General features: G+C 51.0%; 2 protein-coding genes across 5 annotated transcripts; both read left to right on the plus strand.

Moving 5' to 3' along the window:
- The first annotated feature begins 2,032 nt into the window (after positions 1-2,032).
- ETV2 (ETS variant transcription factor 2) lies at positions 2,033-4,831 on the plus strand. 2 transcript variants are annotated; one of them, XM_082369626.1, is made up of 6 exons: positions 2,033-2,540; positions 2,635-2,751; positions 3,032-3,091; positions 3,348-3,806; positions 4,253-4,365; positions 4,612-4,831. In XM_082369626.1, the coding sequence occupies exons 1-6, from the start codon at positions 2,471-2,473 to the stop codon at positions 4,810-4,812; spliced, it is 1,020 nt and encodes a 339-aa protein (XP_082225752.1). In that variant the 5' UTR covers positions 2,033-2,470; the 3' UTR covers positions 4,813-4,831. The 2 variants fall into 2 exon arrangements, with proteins under 2 accessions (XP_082225752.1, XP_082225753.1); XM_082369627.1 differs by lacking the exon at positions 3,032-3,091 and having other exon boundaries at positions 2,038-2,540.
- A 1,952-nt stretch (positions 4,832-6,783) lies between these two features.
- Positions 6,784-15,260, plus strand: COX6B1 (cytochrome c oxidase subunit 6B1). Of its 3 annotated transcripts, XM_082369646.1 has the most exons (5): positions 6,784-6,942; positions 9,024-9,140; positions 10,315-10,415; positions 11,813-11,898; positions 15,072-15,260. In XM_082369646.1, exons 2-4 carry the CDS (start codon positions 9,035-9,037, stop codon positions 11,864-11,866), a joined length of 261 nt encoding a protein of 86 aa, XP_082225772.1. In that variant the 5' UTR covers positions 6,784-6,942; positions 9,024-9,034; the 3' UTR covers positions 11,867-11,898; positions 15,072-15,260. The 3 variants fall into 3 exon arrangements, with proteins under 3 accessions (XP_082225772.1, XP_082225770.1, XP_082225771.1); XM_082369644.1 differs by lacking the exon at positions 11,813-11,898 and having other exon boundaries at positions 6,785-6,942; XM_082369645.1 differs by lacking the exon at positions 11,813-11,898 and having other exon boundaries at positions 6,836-7,022.
- The last annotated feature ends 104 nt before the right edge of the window (positions 15,261-15,364 follow it).

A 15,364-nucleotide genomic window follows, 5' to 3' on the forward strand; every position in this document is an offset into this window, starting at 1 on the left:
AGTCTGGTTAGAGGGGTGAGGGCCTCCCATCAATGACAGGAAGTACCCTTCAGCCCCCTGCCACCTGGGCTGGACCACCCAGCTCCAGAACCCTCAAACCCCATCCCCACATCACTAGCCCTCCCTTCTCCTGAGCCTCTTCTATTCACTGCAGGCAAAGGAGGAGATGGAAAGAGGAATGATTCCAGAAAGGCGGGTTTTAAATGTGTGCATTTAAGTCCTGAGGGGAGAGAGAAAAAGATCAATGGGGTTGAGAGACAGAGGGACCAAAATGGAGGGGATGTAGTGAGCAGAGACAGAGAGGTGGGGAGGGAGACAGGAAGAGACGAGAACTGTGGGTCTGAGGCAGTACAATGGGAAGGCAGATGGGGAAAAAACCCAGGGAGGGAAAGAGATGGAAACAGATAAGGAGATAGGGAGAGAGATAAGAACACTTAAAGACAGATGGGGAGGGACTGAGACATCAGAAGAGACTTGGGGGAATTCCCTGGGGTCCAGTGGTTAGGACTCCTCGCTTTCACCGCTGAGGGCGCAGGTTCAATCCCTGGTCAGAGAACTATGATCCCACAAGCTGTGAGGTGTGGCCAAAAAAAAAAAAAAAAAAAAGTTACTGCAGTCAGGCCTGGTACAACAGAGACCCAGGGCCAGGGACATCAACCCAGGGCAGAGAGACATGGGGAGACAGATACATACAGACAGGAAAGAGGCCAGCTTCAGTGAGAGGAGGCTCCAGGCCTGGTGGGGCACAGCTGGTGGAGACTCCTTTCAGACCCCTGGGTTAGATGGATGGAAGGACCGGTGATGCCTGAGGGCTCTGTGGTTCAACCAGCGCTGGGTCCAATCCCAGGAGCCCCACAACCACCCACTGTGTGACCTAGTAAGTTGCTCTTCCTGTCGAGGCCCACCTTCCCTCGTGTAACAAAGAAGGGCAGTGCCCACACCCCCCACTCCTCCCACCCCCAGAATGGCAAGTGGTTAGTGATTGAACTGGGTGAATATTGGAAATGGCCCATATTAAAGAGGTTATTTTTAATGGTAAATATTTACTTATCAATATTGCAGGATGGGTACAAGCGCAGGCTCTGAAGCCAAGCTACCAGGGTTTAGGGTTGCCAGATTTAGGAAATAAAAATACAGGGCACCTAGTTAAATTTGAACTTAAGACAACAAATAATTTTTTGGCATAACTGTGTCCCAAATATTGCACATGTGTATGTACATGTCGCAAGTATACACGGTTTGTTTTTTTGCTGAAGCATTGGAAACAAGTTACAGACACAATACTTCACCCCTAAATATCTCAGTGTTCCTTATAGAGATAGCTTTCATATCATAATACCATTATCACATCTAAGAAAATGACTAATTCTATATCTCATATTCAGTTCATATTCAAATTTCCCCATTTGTCCTGAAGTGTTACAGCAGTGAAGGGCATGGGTTCTGGAGATGAAGAAAAGTGGGAGGAATTCCTCCTCAATTTCCCCTTTCATAAAATCGGGATAAGACTAGTACCTACCTGGTAAGAGGATTAAACAAAGGCCCAGGGCACAGCCGGTGGCATGTAATGAGCCCCCAATAAATGTTAGCTATTATTATCACTGTTGCTATTGTTTATACTGTGTTCTTACTGTCCTCGGAAGCAGCCCCAGCACTTCCCCTCAAAGCCCTCAGAAGGGGAGAAGTGGGCCTGGTGGAGGATCCCAGGTCAATCTACCCCCACAGGCCCCCTGTGGATTGTGACGTCTGCCCGCTGGGGGTCTGGCCGGAAATCCCCCTTCCTGTTGCAGATAAGCCTGGTGCAGCCCAGCTGACCCCAGGCTCTCCTCCCCCACCACCTCCCATGTCACAGGATCAAGTCCCCAAGCCCCCCACCCCGCCCCAGTCACCCCGGAAACACCCCTCCTCACCCCGGTCTCGCCCAGCCCGCTGTTTCCCAAGCTCCTGTTCAAGTCCAAGCCACCCCTGCGGGAGGACAGCCAAAGCTACCGTGGAGGCGGACGGCCATCTCTGGGGGCAGAGGGGAGTGGGGCGGGGGTGACACAGCTCGGCCCCGCCTCAGCCCCTGCAACTCGACCCCCGCTGCGACCCCCAGCTCTGACGTCTTGGAAAATTCCCCCCTGCCCAGGCCCCCGGGGGGAGGGGGTGCATGGTATGAAATGGGGCTGAGACCCCCGGCTGAGGGCAGAGGGACCTGCCAGAGGTGAGCTGTGAACTGGGGACTGGAAGTCTGGGTGTCTGGGGGCCTGGATTCCTGGGTCTGGGTGTCTGGGGGCCCTTAACTCCTGGTCTGAGAGAAAAGGACACTGGAGGCCAACAATCCAGGGTCCTGGGGAAGGAGGGAGCAGAGGCCTGGACTCCTCTGAGTGAAGCAAGGGATGGGGCTCAGACTCCAGGGTCCCTAAGTGTCACCAGCTCACCCTGTGCCCTTTTTTTTTTTTCTGACCCAGAACATTCACCGCGAGCAGCCATGGATTTGTGGAACTGGGATGAAGCATCACCACAGGAAGTGCCCCTGGGGAGCAGGCTGTCAGGGCCGGGTAGGCTGCTGGGGCTGAGACAATGTGTGTGGGGAGGGTGCTCAGGTGGGCGCTTCCACTGACCCTGACGGGGCTCTAACCTTCCTGCCTGCAGAAGGAGCTGAACTCGACTTCTATTTCCCCGAACTGGCACTCCAAGGGGACACGCTGACAGCGGAGACATGTTGGAAAAGTGTCTGTGGGCTGGGACCCCTGAGCGCTGGGGAAGAAGGTGAGAGGCTGGGCTTCTAAGTCTAAGGGAGGAAGGGGGCGTGCCTGGACTCCTGGGGTTGAGCCGGGAGAGGGGTGTGGGCTTGAACTCCAGAGGCTGAAGGAGAAGGAGGAGGAGGGGCCCAGAGAGCCTCCTGAGTCCCAGGTCTGAGTGAGTAGGGGCCGGGGGTAATAACTCTCGGTCCCTGACAAATAAGGACCACTGGGTTGAGTGGCTGAGGGGAGTCTCTAGCCATTGTGCACACCATTCCCTAAACTCTGCTACGTCCTATCCCTCGCAGGGCTCCCACAGCCGGACTGGGGCTCCGCATTACCGTACCCAGAAGCTCCATGGGGGGCGGGTGAGTGTGTGCGGAGAGTCGGGGGGAGGAGGGGACTGGGGTCCTCCACTGTGACTAGAGGTTTAGACTCCCCGATCTTTGAGGGGGAACGGGGATAGGACGGGGGACGCCTGTGTCCTTAAGGTGGCATGACCGAGATCCTGGAGCGTGGGGCCCCAGGCGCGAGGGCTGAGAGCTTCGACCCCTAGAACCCCCGAGGGGGCCAGGGATCGGGACACCTGGGCTCCTCAAACTTGGGGTCCGTTCGTCCTCACAGAACCCGCCCCTCAGGCTCTTCCGTGGTCGGGAGACTGGACAGACCTGCCGTGCACCGGCTCGGTCCCTTGGAGCCGCGTCTCCCAGGCCCTGGGTCCCGCCCTCTGGGCTGGCTCTAAAGGGGCAGCCGCCCAGAACTGCGCCACCTCCGCGGGAAGTGCCAACTCGTGGTCGGGCGCCCGGGTCGCCGCCAGCTCCACCAGCTGGGACTATTCTGTTGGCCCGGACGGCGCCACCTACTGGGGCAAGCGCCTCGGCGGGGAGCCGCCCGCCGACTCTACCAGTTCGTGGGGCGGGCCTGCGGGATCGGACTATACCATCTCCTGGGACTCGGGGCTGCATACGGACTGCACCACCTCTTCGAAGGAGTACCAGACTTCAGATCTCACTACTTCCTCCGAACCGAGCCAGCAGTCGGACCGCGTAACCTTGGCTTGTTACCCCAAAGCTAACCACCGAGGTGAGGTCCGAGACACTTTGTCCCAAGGGAGCGAAGCCGGAGTCTAGTGAGGCGGGGCCTAGGCGCCAAAGGGGGCGGGACCGGGAAACTGGCGGGGCTCGAGAGAGCAGGGGGAGGTGGCCCTCCTCTTGGGTCCCCAGGGAGGAGAAGACTAAGACACGGGTAGTCTTCCCGGGAGCAAGGAACCAGGACCTAGGCTCCTGCGTTAGGCAAGAGGAAAGAGATGAGGATATGGATACCTGGGTCTCCAAGATGGGGCAGCCAAACTCCTAAATCTCCAAGATGGGGGCCCCGATGCCTGGGTCCCCAAGGCCAACTCTTAGGTCCCTTAGATGGAGGAATCCGGACTCGGTCCCCGAGGAGGAGGGGATCCGGATTCCTGGGTCATCGAAGTGACATGATCTGGGGCCAGGAAACCTGAGTGTTCACTTGCCTCCACCCCGCAGGTCCCATTCAGCTGTGGCAGTTCCTCCTGGAGCTACTCCACGACGGGGCGCGTAGCAGCTGCATCCGCTGGACGGGCAATAGCCGCGAGTTCCAACTCTGCGACCCCAAAGAGGTGGGGCAGCCTCCCAGACCCGCTTAGTCCCGCCCGGGTCTCCCTGTGTTCAGTTTAGCCCCGCCAGCACTTCGCCTAGTGCTAGGCCCCGCCCCCAGCCTCGCCCTCAACTCCGCCCCGCTCCGCCGGGCCTAACCCCCATGCTGACAGACCAGAACCCCGCCCCCGCCCCACCCATCCATTGTCAAGCCCCTCCCACTCCCCACCTCTCCCGCCCCCTCAGACTAAGCCCGGCCTCCGCCCTAGGTGGCGCGGTTGTGGGGCGAGCGCAAGAGGAAGCCCGGCATGAATTACGAGAAGCTGAGCCGAGGTCTGCGCTACTACTACCGCCGCGACATCGTGCGCAAGAGCGGGGGGCGCAAGTACACGTACCGCTTCGGGGGCCGCGTGCCTGCCCTAGTCTATCCCGACTGCGTGGAGAGCGGACAGGGAGCAACGACTCAATAAAAATACACGGTCAAGCATCGTTGTGCGTGCTGTTTGCATCCTTCCCACTGACACTATGTCTGCTAGGGGGCCAGTGTGCACTAGCACACCCACATCGCCTCCACAGACCCGTGTGATCCCAAAACACACAGGGGGACCTACCGTGTGCTCACTGTGTCATGGGACACGCAGAGGAATCAGACAGTCCCCGCTGGGCCTGCCTACTGTGTGCCTGCCCTGTACTGGGACTTGCACAAGAATCAGACCCAATCACTAACTTTCGAGTTTATTTACTGTCCCCACCTTGAAGAGAGGACTCACTCCAAAAAGGGCTTACTGTGTGACTTCCCAGTGCTAGGAACCATGAAGGAATTAGACCTAGTGCTTACACCCCAAAACCACCTACTCTGTTTCTCCACTCCAAGCTGGGGGCCATAGAACTCAGACCCCAAGGAGAGTCTATCCTGTTCTAGGAACTACTGAGCCTCTAAAGAGAGTCTACTGAGTGGTCCCGTTATGGGCCATGCTGGGAACTCAGCAGTGACCAAGACAACCCTGGACCTTGCCCATAGGAAGCTCACAGTCAGTGGGAAGACAGACCCATCACCAGCCAGGGACAGCCCAGAGTGGTCAGGGCTGGGCTGGGGAAACTCTAGGGGGTAGAGGGGAACCAAAAAGAAGGATCTGCCCTAGTCTGAGGTGCGGGCAGGGGGGTGGTCAGGGAAAATTTCCTGGAGAAGAGAATAGCTGATTTGAAAAGTCAGGTAGGCAAAGAATGTCCCAGTCAGAAGAAATAGAGTAATCGAAGGCCTGGAGGTAGATCTCACAGCACTGTTCGATGAACTAAAATCTCAACGTGGCTGGAGAGGGGACCATGGCTCAGTTCACAAAGCTCCAGTTGGAACTGCCCATGTGGGCCATGGTAAGGGGCCTGGACTTTGTCCTGAGGGCACAGGGGAGCCAGGGAGGGGATTAAGCAGGGAAGGGGTTTGGGCTCTGGGAAGATCTCATTGAAGGGGGTGAATGCAGGCATGTAAACAGGCAGTTCCACAAATAATTACAACGCTGATGAACACAATGCATAAGAGGCCCCCAACCCAGTTAGGCCTGGACACTGCACCCAGCACAGTATGTGAGAAGCTTTGGAGGCCAGGCTGAGGGGAGGGGCAAAAGCAGTTCTCTTTCATAGCTTCCTCTTCCAGTCCCTGGAAGCCCCCTTTATTCACACAAGAAATTCACTCATTCCACAAATATTTATAGAGTACCTATACTATGTGCCAGAAACTGTTTTAAGTGCTAGAGATACAATGGTGAATAAGAGACAAAACTTGCTCCTTTATGATGCTTCTATCATATATTGAGGGAGACAAAAAATGATAAACAATAAAAGGAAGGATACAGTATGTCAGACGATAAGTGCTTTGGAGAAATAAAGTAGGGAAGAAACTGACAAGATAGCAATTTTAAATATTTGGACTGAGAAGGACTCATTGTTAAGGTGACATTTTAACAAAGACTTGCAGGACACGATGGAGGGAGCGAACTGCAAGAAGAGCATTCCAGGCCAAGGGGACAGCAAGTGCAAAGGCCCTTAGGGGGAAGCCAGCCTGCACGTTTAAGGAACTGCTAAGGAGGCCAGTGTGGCTGGAACCGCAGCAGTTAAGAGAAGGAGGTAAGAGTATAAAAGGGGGCCAAACCGTGTAGGTCATTTGCAAGGACTTTGTCAGGGTAAGCATTCAATAGATAATTCTTGCACGAATAAGAGCATTTCCGCTAGGATATTTTTCCCAGGCCCACTCTCCAGCCAGCCCCAAGACCCAGACTCCTTTCTCGTGGTAATGACAGAGAGGTGACCGTGCTGCACCCACAGCTTGGCACAGCGATAGCTCCGTGCGGTTCCAAGTGGCACGCAAGCTTACGATTGGGCTGGGATTGAGGATGAACAGGCATTCAGCCCAATAGGAAGGTTGGAGTTCGCTCGCATGGGCGTGGCCTGAACCGCTCCAGGGACGGCGCTCTAGCCGTGCGGAAGACTCTCCAGTGCGCTGCCTCGTCCCGCTTCCGGCCGGTCTTCGTTCCGCTTCCGGTCCGACACTGGAGTCATTGCTGAGGGTCACATTGAGCTTCCAGGGGCTTCAGGAGCGTCTTTAGGTGAGTGTAGGGGGCTCGGGGGCCCTGGAACCCCAGCCTGGGGAACTGTGGAGCCCGACCCTTGCTTCCCGGAGAACGAGGTAAGGTTTCCGGCCGGCGGCGGTCGACCTCCAGGAGCCCTGGGGTCCTGTTCAGTTAGTAATCGTAGCTGACGATTATTTAGTTCTTCGATGCCAGGAACATTACAAGCGATTTATATTGCTTCATGTAATCCTCCCTCCAACCCTATGAGATAGGGCCTGCGATTATCCCTTTTTGACTGGCAGGCAACTGAGGATCAGATATTATGCAGTTTAGCCAGCGACCAGGACTGCAGTGCTCTTAGTCACCAGGGCGCAGACGTCCCTCCCCCCACGACCCCCGACCCCCAAAGCTTGCCTAGGCCGCAGCCTGGCTTCCTGGTGTCTGGCCCCTCCTCTCCCTTGGACGTTGGAGGGGCTGCAGCGTCATCCGCAGTCCACCCTCACTCCCGAAAGCGGGTGGAGATCGCTTCCAAAACAACTCTTCCGACCGCGTCTGTGTCCCAGAGGCTGGTGTTCACATCACCCCGCTCCCGGAAAGACTCTCCTCCGGTGCCCCAGATCCTTACCGCTACCCTGGGTCGCTTGAATTTATTACTGGTCTGCTTACTTCTGTGTAACCCCACGACTCCTCGAATAATCTGGAATAGAGGCAGTTTCTCTCGGATTCCCTGATGAAAACAGTGTGTCACCTCATAAGAGAGATTATAGCACAGGTTTTTAACCCTGGGTCCACAGAATCTGTAGAGTTCAAGGGGTGCTAGTACTTGAATGGGGGGAAATTTACATCTGTACTTTTGCTAGTTTCTAATTGAAATGTAGCATTTCCTTCAGTTAGGAATGGAGGCAATAGCCCTAGTAGTATTGGCATCATCTGTTACTTTGTCAGCAATCAAAATCATAGGTCATCTGACAGACCATTATGGTTGCAGATTTCACAACATACCATTTTCAGGCATGACTATTTTGAAATTGTGGTAGTTAATAAAACCTCAGCTACAAGTAACTGGTTTTCTTTGTGATCCTATGCAATTTTTAAATGCATTCTTAAATTTTTATTTGTTTATTTTCTTTTTGGCTGCGTCGGGTCTTAGTTGCGGCAGGCGGGATCTTTGTTGAGGCGCGCAGGTTTCTCTCTAGTTGTGGCGTGCTGGCTTAGTTGCTCCCGGGGCAGGTGGGATCTTAGTTCCCCGACCAGGGACCGAACCCCCGTCCCCTGCATTGGAAGGCCGATTCTTTTTTTTTTTTTTTTAATTTATTTATTTATTTTTGGCTGTGTTGGGTCTTCGTTTCTGTGCAAGGGCTTTCTCTAGTTGTGGCAAGCGGGGGCCACTCTTCATCGCGGTGCGCGGGCCTCTCCCTATCGCGGCCTCTCTTGTTGCGGAGCACAGGCTCCAGATGCGCAGGCTCAGTAGTTGTGGCTCACCGGCCCAGCCGCTCCGCGGCATGTGGGATCCTCCCAGACCAGGGCTCGAACCTGTGTCCCCTGCATTGGCAGGCAGATTCCCAACCACTGCGCCACCAGGGAAGCCCCAGAAGGCGGATTCTTAACCACTGGACCACCAGGGAAGTCCCCTTTAAATGCATTTAAACATATTCTGAGAAAGGGTTCATTAGACCCCTGAGGAGTTCATGGCACCAGTAGACATTAAGAACCTCTGCAGTGTAGGTTAAGTTAGTGATAGAGTGCAGCTCCACCACATGTGTGCTGAATGACCTTGGGAAGTCGCTTAAACACCCTGTCTCTTGTCTGTGAAGCAGTGATAGTAATAGTTTCTGCCTTTTAGAGTGACTGTAGGAATAAAGCTTCCTTGCTTATAGTAAGCACTCAGTGAATGTCAGCTGGTGTTATGTTGGGACAAATAAAGCCTGATTTTACCAAGGAGTTGACTCCCCCAGACACCCTGCTATGACTTCCACCCTTAAGGTGTTCTTGCCCTGCCTTCACCTCTGTGTGTACTGAGAGGGAGGGGCGTTGGCTTGTTGCTCACCGGGCCTGGGTGGACTGACAGCCCCTTGCCAGCCCCAGAACCCCTGCCAGCACCCATTCTCTGCCTCCAGGAGTCAGCACTATGGCAGAGGACATCAAGACCAAAATCAAGAACTACCAGACTGCTCCTTTTGACAGCCGCTTCCCCAACCAGAACCAGACGAGGAACTGCTGGCAGAACTACCTGGGTGAGCAGGACTTGGGGGGGTGGGGGGCGCGGGCTGCAGTGTTGACTTTCCCCTGGTCCCACACCTCAAGTCGCTTGCTTGCCTCTTGGCTCCTCATAGGGGACCTATGCATCCCAGGCCTCTTCTCTTTTATTCTGATCATCTGACCTCGCAGGGCCTGTGCCCCTCATCACCACCTGTGCTTAAGATCTGGCCCAGGGTCACAAACTTTGGTTCCCACAGTGATTTTTTTTTCCCCCAAGATGTGTGTGTGTGTATTTATGGAATGTAACATACATACAGGAAGTACATAAAACATAATGTACAGCTAAATGAATAATTCTAAAGTGCATCCCCCATGTAACTATAATCTGGATAGAAAACTAGATACTGCCAGCCCTCTGGGCTCCCATGCCTACTGCACACCCTGTCTTGAAAACAACACTCTACTCTCCCCAGGAGAGATGTAACCCCACAGACTTAGGGCAGTCACACTGTGGTTTTATCACCGCTGTGAGGTTTGCCTCTTTGTGATCTTTATAAATACTGTATGTGTTGTCTTAGGTTTGGATGTCTTCATTCAACAGTTTTGAAGATTCATCCGTGCTGTGGCATGTGTTTTGCTCATTTTTATTGCTGTACAGTTTTCCACATTTTATTCATGGACACTTGCATGGTTTCCAGTTTGGGGCTCTTATGAATGCTGCTGCTATAAACATGCTTATAAGTGTAATTTGATGTCCATGTGAATGCTTTTCTCTCTAGGGAGTGTGCCCAGGAGTGTAATACTTGGAGTAATTTTTGAATTAATTTCCTACTATTAAAAACCAGATTATCCCCCTCCTGTCTTCCTCTCCAGGATGCCAGCATCTTAGCATCAAGACCCTCGTCCCCTTCCCCTGCCCTGGTTCTGGACTTCCATAATCCCCACACACACCTCTCAGGTCGCCTTATCGTTCCTGACCCCAGAATTTTCAAGTAGAACAGTCATTCTTTAGGGGTTGCAAAATCAGCTTAGTGAGGTGTGTCTAGCCCTTTTGAGTACTACACTTGTAAGGGTATGCTTTCTTTGTGAACTTGGGGGTAGGGGGGATTTGTGTAACTGGTTGTGAAGTAAAAACGATTTCTGTGAATTTCGATCAAAAATGTGTTCCAGCCCTTGGTCTGGGCTGACCCTGATCCCCGTTCTTCACAGATTTCCACCGCTGTGAGAAGGCAATGACTGCTAAAGAGGGTGACGTCTCCGTGTGTGAATGGTACCGGCGTGTGTACAAGTCCCTCTGCCCCATATCCTGGGTATGTGCCTCCTCCTGGGGCCCTTGGGGTGCTGGCGTGGGGGTGGGGTCCTAGCAGAGGGGCGTGTGGTGACTTCATGGGAGCTCATCTGTGAGAGGCAAAGGGAGGACAAGGCATCACACTGGCCGTGGATGTGGCCTTTTCTTCTTCATAGAATCACCTCCCTTTCCTCCTTTCGCCAGTACTCTCAACCAGCCAGGCTCTCAGCCAAGGCAACCAGATCTATCTCACCCAGACACTCTACAAGTAAATGCCCTGTCCCTGTGGAGCTCACCATCTTTTGGAATCCTGTCCTTTTTTCATATGAGCATTTCCAAATATACATAAAAGTAGAGAGAATAATTCAGTGACCCCCCAAATATACCCATCACCCAAACTGAATAGTTTCAAGATTTCTCCACATTTCCTCCTTTTCTTTTTCCTCTTTCCTTTGCTGAAGTATTCTGAAGCAAATCCCAGACATGTCATTTCACCCCTACCTACTTCAGCATGCATCTCTAAAATACAGGGATGCAATAAGGCAGTCCTTTTAGGCCTGATCTGACCAGACCCGTTGTTACTATTTAATATTCTGCCATACCCTCTTTTTTTAAATAAAATATTACTTTATTTCATCAAGTCAAAGACCCCATCGACTACAAGAAACACTGAGAGATGTTTAAATCTTTTTTTTTTTTTTTAATGCTGGAAACGGATGTAACAAGCATGCTATTTTCACAGATGTTAAAATGAAAAAAATCATATATCTTAAAATCAAAATATGATATTATTACAAAACTAATAGTGCTTATTTTAAAAAATAAAACAGTACAGTACAGTACTGAGCAGTACAGTAAAATGAAAAGTAGACGTCCACTTTAGCTCCCCAGTCCCCCTCCCCTGAGGTAACTACTGTTAACTGATTCATTTTTCTCTGTATACATTTATCATACATAAGCCTGTGGAACTTTCTGTGTATGCATGGGTCATACTATATCGTCTGTTCTGTGACTTATCAATGTGTGCGTATAGATCTACCTCATTTGTTCTGTTTTATGACAGTGCGTATAGATCTACCTCATTTGTTTTTGTTTTTTTCTTTTCTTTTTTAAAATTTTTTGGCTGTGCTGCACAGCATGTGAGATCTTAGTTCCCCTACCAGGGATCAAACCTGCGCCCCCTGCAGTGGAAGTGCGGAGTCTCAACCACTGGACCACCAGGGAAGTCCTTAACTTACAAATGCTTTCATTTAACTGGTCCCCTTTGATGGAGATTGTGTTCTAATTTTGATGTACATCTTTGGGGCTTGTTTCTTGAGAACAGATTGCCTTAATGCACTCTTCCTCAGCTTGCTTGGTTTGCCTCCCAGCTCTGTGGCCACACTCTCTCAAGTGTCTGAGTACCCTCTCCCCTCCCAGGATTTCTCCTTGTCCCTGCGTGATCTTGGGTACCATGACATCGTGATCCCGTAATATCTGCCCTCCAGCCTCAGGGCCTGCATTAGGTGAGTGCTGGACAGGGTGCTAGGAAACATGCTTCCAGGCCCGGTGCTGCCCCACACCCCAGCCTCTGGGACCTGGGCCTGCCCTTACCTGGGGAGCGTTAGATGCTGTGGTTCCTCCCCTCAGGTGCCTGCTCTCTCTGCCTTCTGAGGGCTGGATGTGAACACACCCTTTATACCCAGCAGCCCTGGCTTCTTTATTCCAGAAACTTGGTGAAGTAAAAATAAGTGTTTTATTATTGCTATTGTTCGTTTTTGTTTTTTTATAAGCAACATAACCACTTCACAGAAACTTAAGAAATAGAGGAAGGGGCAAAAAATTGTTTCTCATCCTCCTGACCTAGCTGATAATACTGTAACATCTTCCAGGTGTTTCCTGTGTATTTTTAAAAATTAGTCTCTAATCCCAGTATGTGTATTTGGGGAGGAGTGGGGCTGGGAGTCCAGTACTTTTCCTATATGAGCATTTAAAACATTTTTTCCAATCATCTTTTCTTTTCTTTTTCTTTCTTCCCCCCCACCACCCCCCCACATCACGAGGCTTTCAGGATCTCAGTTCCCTGACCAGGGATTGAACCCGGGCCACAGCAGTGAAAGCCCAGAGTCCTAACCCCTAGGCCACCAAGGAACTCCCTTTTATTTCCCATTTTAAAAAATCTTTAGTTTCTTCATAAAAAATACAGTAAACCTTCAAAGTGAGAGACTTTTATAATGTAAAAAGTGAAAAACTCCTAAGTCACCCACTTCTGAGTCCAAAGTTAACTTCCCTTAGAAATTTGGTATAAATCTTCCACTTCCTTTTCTGTGTGCTAATGTGTGAGTAGGTGTTGGTGTATGTTTATATACTTTTTTAAATTTTATTTATTTTATTTTATTTATTTCTCTTTGGCTGCGTTGGGTCTTCGTTGCTGCGCGTGGGCTTTCTCTAGTTGCAGCGAGCGGGGGCTACTCTTTGTTGTGATGCACGGGCTTCTCATTGCGGTGGCTTCCCTTGTTGCGTAGCATGGGCTGTAGGCACGCAGGCTCAGTAGTTGTGGCTTACGGGCTCTAGAGCGCAGGCTCAGTAGTTGTGGCGCATGGGCTTAGTTGCTCTGCGGCATGTGGGATCTTCCCGGACCAGGGCTCGAACCCGTGTCCCCTGCATTGGCAGGCGGATTCTTAACCACTGCGCCACCAGGGAAGTCCCTATATACTTTTTAAATATAGATATGGATCATACTGTAGATACTGTTTATCCTTGGCTTTTTGACTTGCATTGTTTACCTATTTTTATGTCAGTACAACCTGCTTAATTATTGGGTAGCCATTGTCTTTAATAGTTAAAAAATAGTCCCTTCCCCTTTAGCTGGACTCAGTCTTTTTTCACTATTTTAAATGATACTGCAGTGTACAATTCCATTGCAGGAAATGTTTTGCCTTCTATTTGAATGGTTTCCTTAGTTCCCTTTCCATGAAGTGGGATTATTGGACAAAGACTAATTTGCCAAAGGATCAGGCCAGCCTGATCCTTTAATTTAAAAGGGATGGGGAGTGGAAGATAGTACTAAGTGTTGGTGGTTCTATAGATTGGTCCAATCACTTTTTTTTAATTAATTTATTTATTTATTATTTATTTTTGGTTGCATCGGGTCTTTGTTGCTGTGTGCGGGCTTTCTCTAGTTGCGGCAAGCGGGGGCTACTCTTCGTTGCGGTGCGCGGGCTTCTCATTGCAGTGGCTTCTCTTGTTGTGGAGCACGGGCTTTAGGTGCGCAGGCTTCGGTAGTTGTGGCTCGCGCACTCCAGAGCACAGGCTCAGTAGTTGTGGCACACGGGCTTAGCTGCTCCGCGGCATGTGGGATCTTCCCGGACCAGGGCTCGAACCCGTATCCCCTGCATTGGCAGGCGGGTTCTTAACCACTGTGCCACCAGGGAAGCCCAGGTCCAATCACTGTTAAGGTCAATCCTGAGACAGGATCTTTCAAAATGAAAAAAATCATACTCTAGATGTGGCAGTTTCACATCTACACATCCTATAAAAATGTTTGTGTACAAGGACATCTATTGCAGAGTTGTTTGTACTGGGGAACATTCAGAAACAAGTTATATATGATGGTATATTCATCTTGATCTCTGTGATAGAATACAGAAAGAGCTCTAAGACTCATGGAAAAAGCAAGTTGCAGGACAGTCTGTATAGTATGGGGGAAAAAAATCTGTATAGTATGGCCCAATTTAAGTAAAGAGTATTTGTGATGTGTGGTGTATGTGTGTAAATAAAAGAGGCACTTGCTATGGGCCGGCTACTTTGTAAGTGCTTTATATCATATAAGGGCAAACATGCTAAAAAAAAAAAAAAAAATAGGTACTATTATCAGTATCCTCATTTTACAAAATTGGAAACTGAGGCCCTGAAAGGTTGAGTAATTTGCCTGAGGAAATTACAGCTAGGAAGCGATGGAGCAGGGATTCAGATTGTCTTCCTTATCCATGCATTTATCCATTGCCTCTGATGTATAGCATGTAAATGTGAATGTGTGTGTGTATATAAAAATAAATGTGCTCTGACTGCCTGTAGGAGGGTCCACAAGTTGCAGAGTGTTACCTCGGGGGAGTGTTGACCGTTCAATATGGGCCTGTCCATCGTTTTGTATATGTATGCATACATCTGTGAGCAATAGTAGGATCACACTCTGTAGCCGGTTTGGACCTTTTTGCACTTGATTGTGCATTTGATCGTTAGAGATGCATTCCTGCTGGAGCATAGACAGCCTCATTTTTTTTTCACAGCTGCCCAGTATTCCTTCTTTCTTCTGTTCTGACAGACATCGTTGAGGGTTGACTCTGGGGTTCCTGAAGCAGGGCCTGGTCACACTTTTGAAGGTGTTTACACACATCTCCCCACAGACAGCTCTGCAGTGAGTCTGCCTGTTATTATTCCTCCACCGCCACCCCACCCCCCGCCCCACCCCTTGTCCCCTCAGTGGGTCAGTTCATGTCAGCTCATTCAGGACAGTGATTCTTGTCCTTCTGGGTCACTGCTGGTTCCCCGGCTCCTGGAACAGTTGCCAGTACTGGCACGCAGCAGGTCCTGGGGTTACTTGTTGACTGAACAGGTAGGCAAAGTGGGGAAGACAGAGAAGTTCACCCATCTGGCTTCCCTGCGGAGGAAGGGAGTAACACTGGCTGTCTTTCCACAGGTGTCAGCCTGGGACGACCGCCGGGCAGAAGGCACGTTTCCTGGGAAGATCTGAACTGGCTCCACCCCACCTCTGTCCTCCGTCCTTCTCCCCAGGGTGGTGAAGGGGGACCTGGGTACATAGTGATGCCCACGCTGGGGTCCTGAATCATGGCTTAACTAATAATAAATACTCGTTGGAAGAGTGTAAGGCTGTGTATGTGTAAAAGAGCTGGATGATGGGGCCAGAAGCTGGGGCGGAATTAGTACTTTGACCAGTAAGAGAGACTGAATTCAGGGTGTTTTTTTTTTTTT

The sequence above is a fragment of the Balaenoptera borealis genome, assembly GCF_965194805.1.
Source record: "Balaenoptera borealis genome assembly, chromosome: 19".
NCBI lineage: Eukaryota > Metazoa > Chordata > Mammalia > Artiodactyla > Balaenopteridae > Balaenoptera > Balaenoptera borealis.

Excerpts from the sequence above, each read along its gene's own strand:
- ETV2 (XM_082369626.1), top strand. The coding sequence starts at position 2,471 with ATGGATTTGTGGAACTGGGATGAAGCATCACCACAGGAAGTGCCCCTG. Across the intron at positions 3,092-3,347 it reads AGAAGCTCCATGGGGGGCGG|AACCCGCCCCTCAGGCTCTT; the intron begins GTGAGTGTGTGC and ends TCGTCCTCACAG. Across the intron at positions 3,807-4,252 it reads CCCCAAAGCTAACCACCGAG|GTCCCATTCAGCTGTGGCAG; the intron begins GTGAGGTCCGAG and ends TCCACCCCGCAG.
- COX6B1 (XM_082369646.1), top strand. The coding sequence starts at position 9,035 with ATGGCAGAGGACATCAAGACCAAAATCAAGAACTACCAGACTGCTCCT. Across the intron at positions 9,141-10,314 it reads CTGCTGGCAGAACTACCTGG|ATTTCCACCGCTGTGAGAAG; the intron begins GTGAGCAGGACT and ends CGTTCTTCACAG. Across the intron at positions 10,416-11,812 it reads CCCTCTGCCCCATATCCTGG|GATTTCTCCTTGTCCCTGCG; the intron begins GTATGTGCCTCC and ends CTCCCCTCCCAG.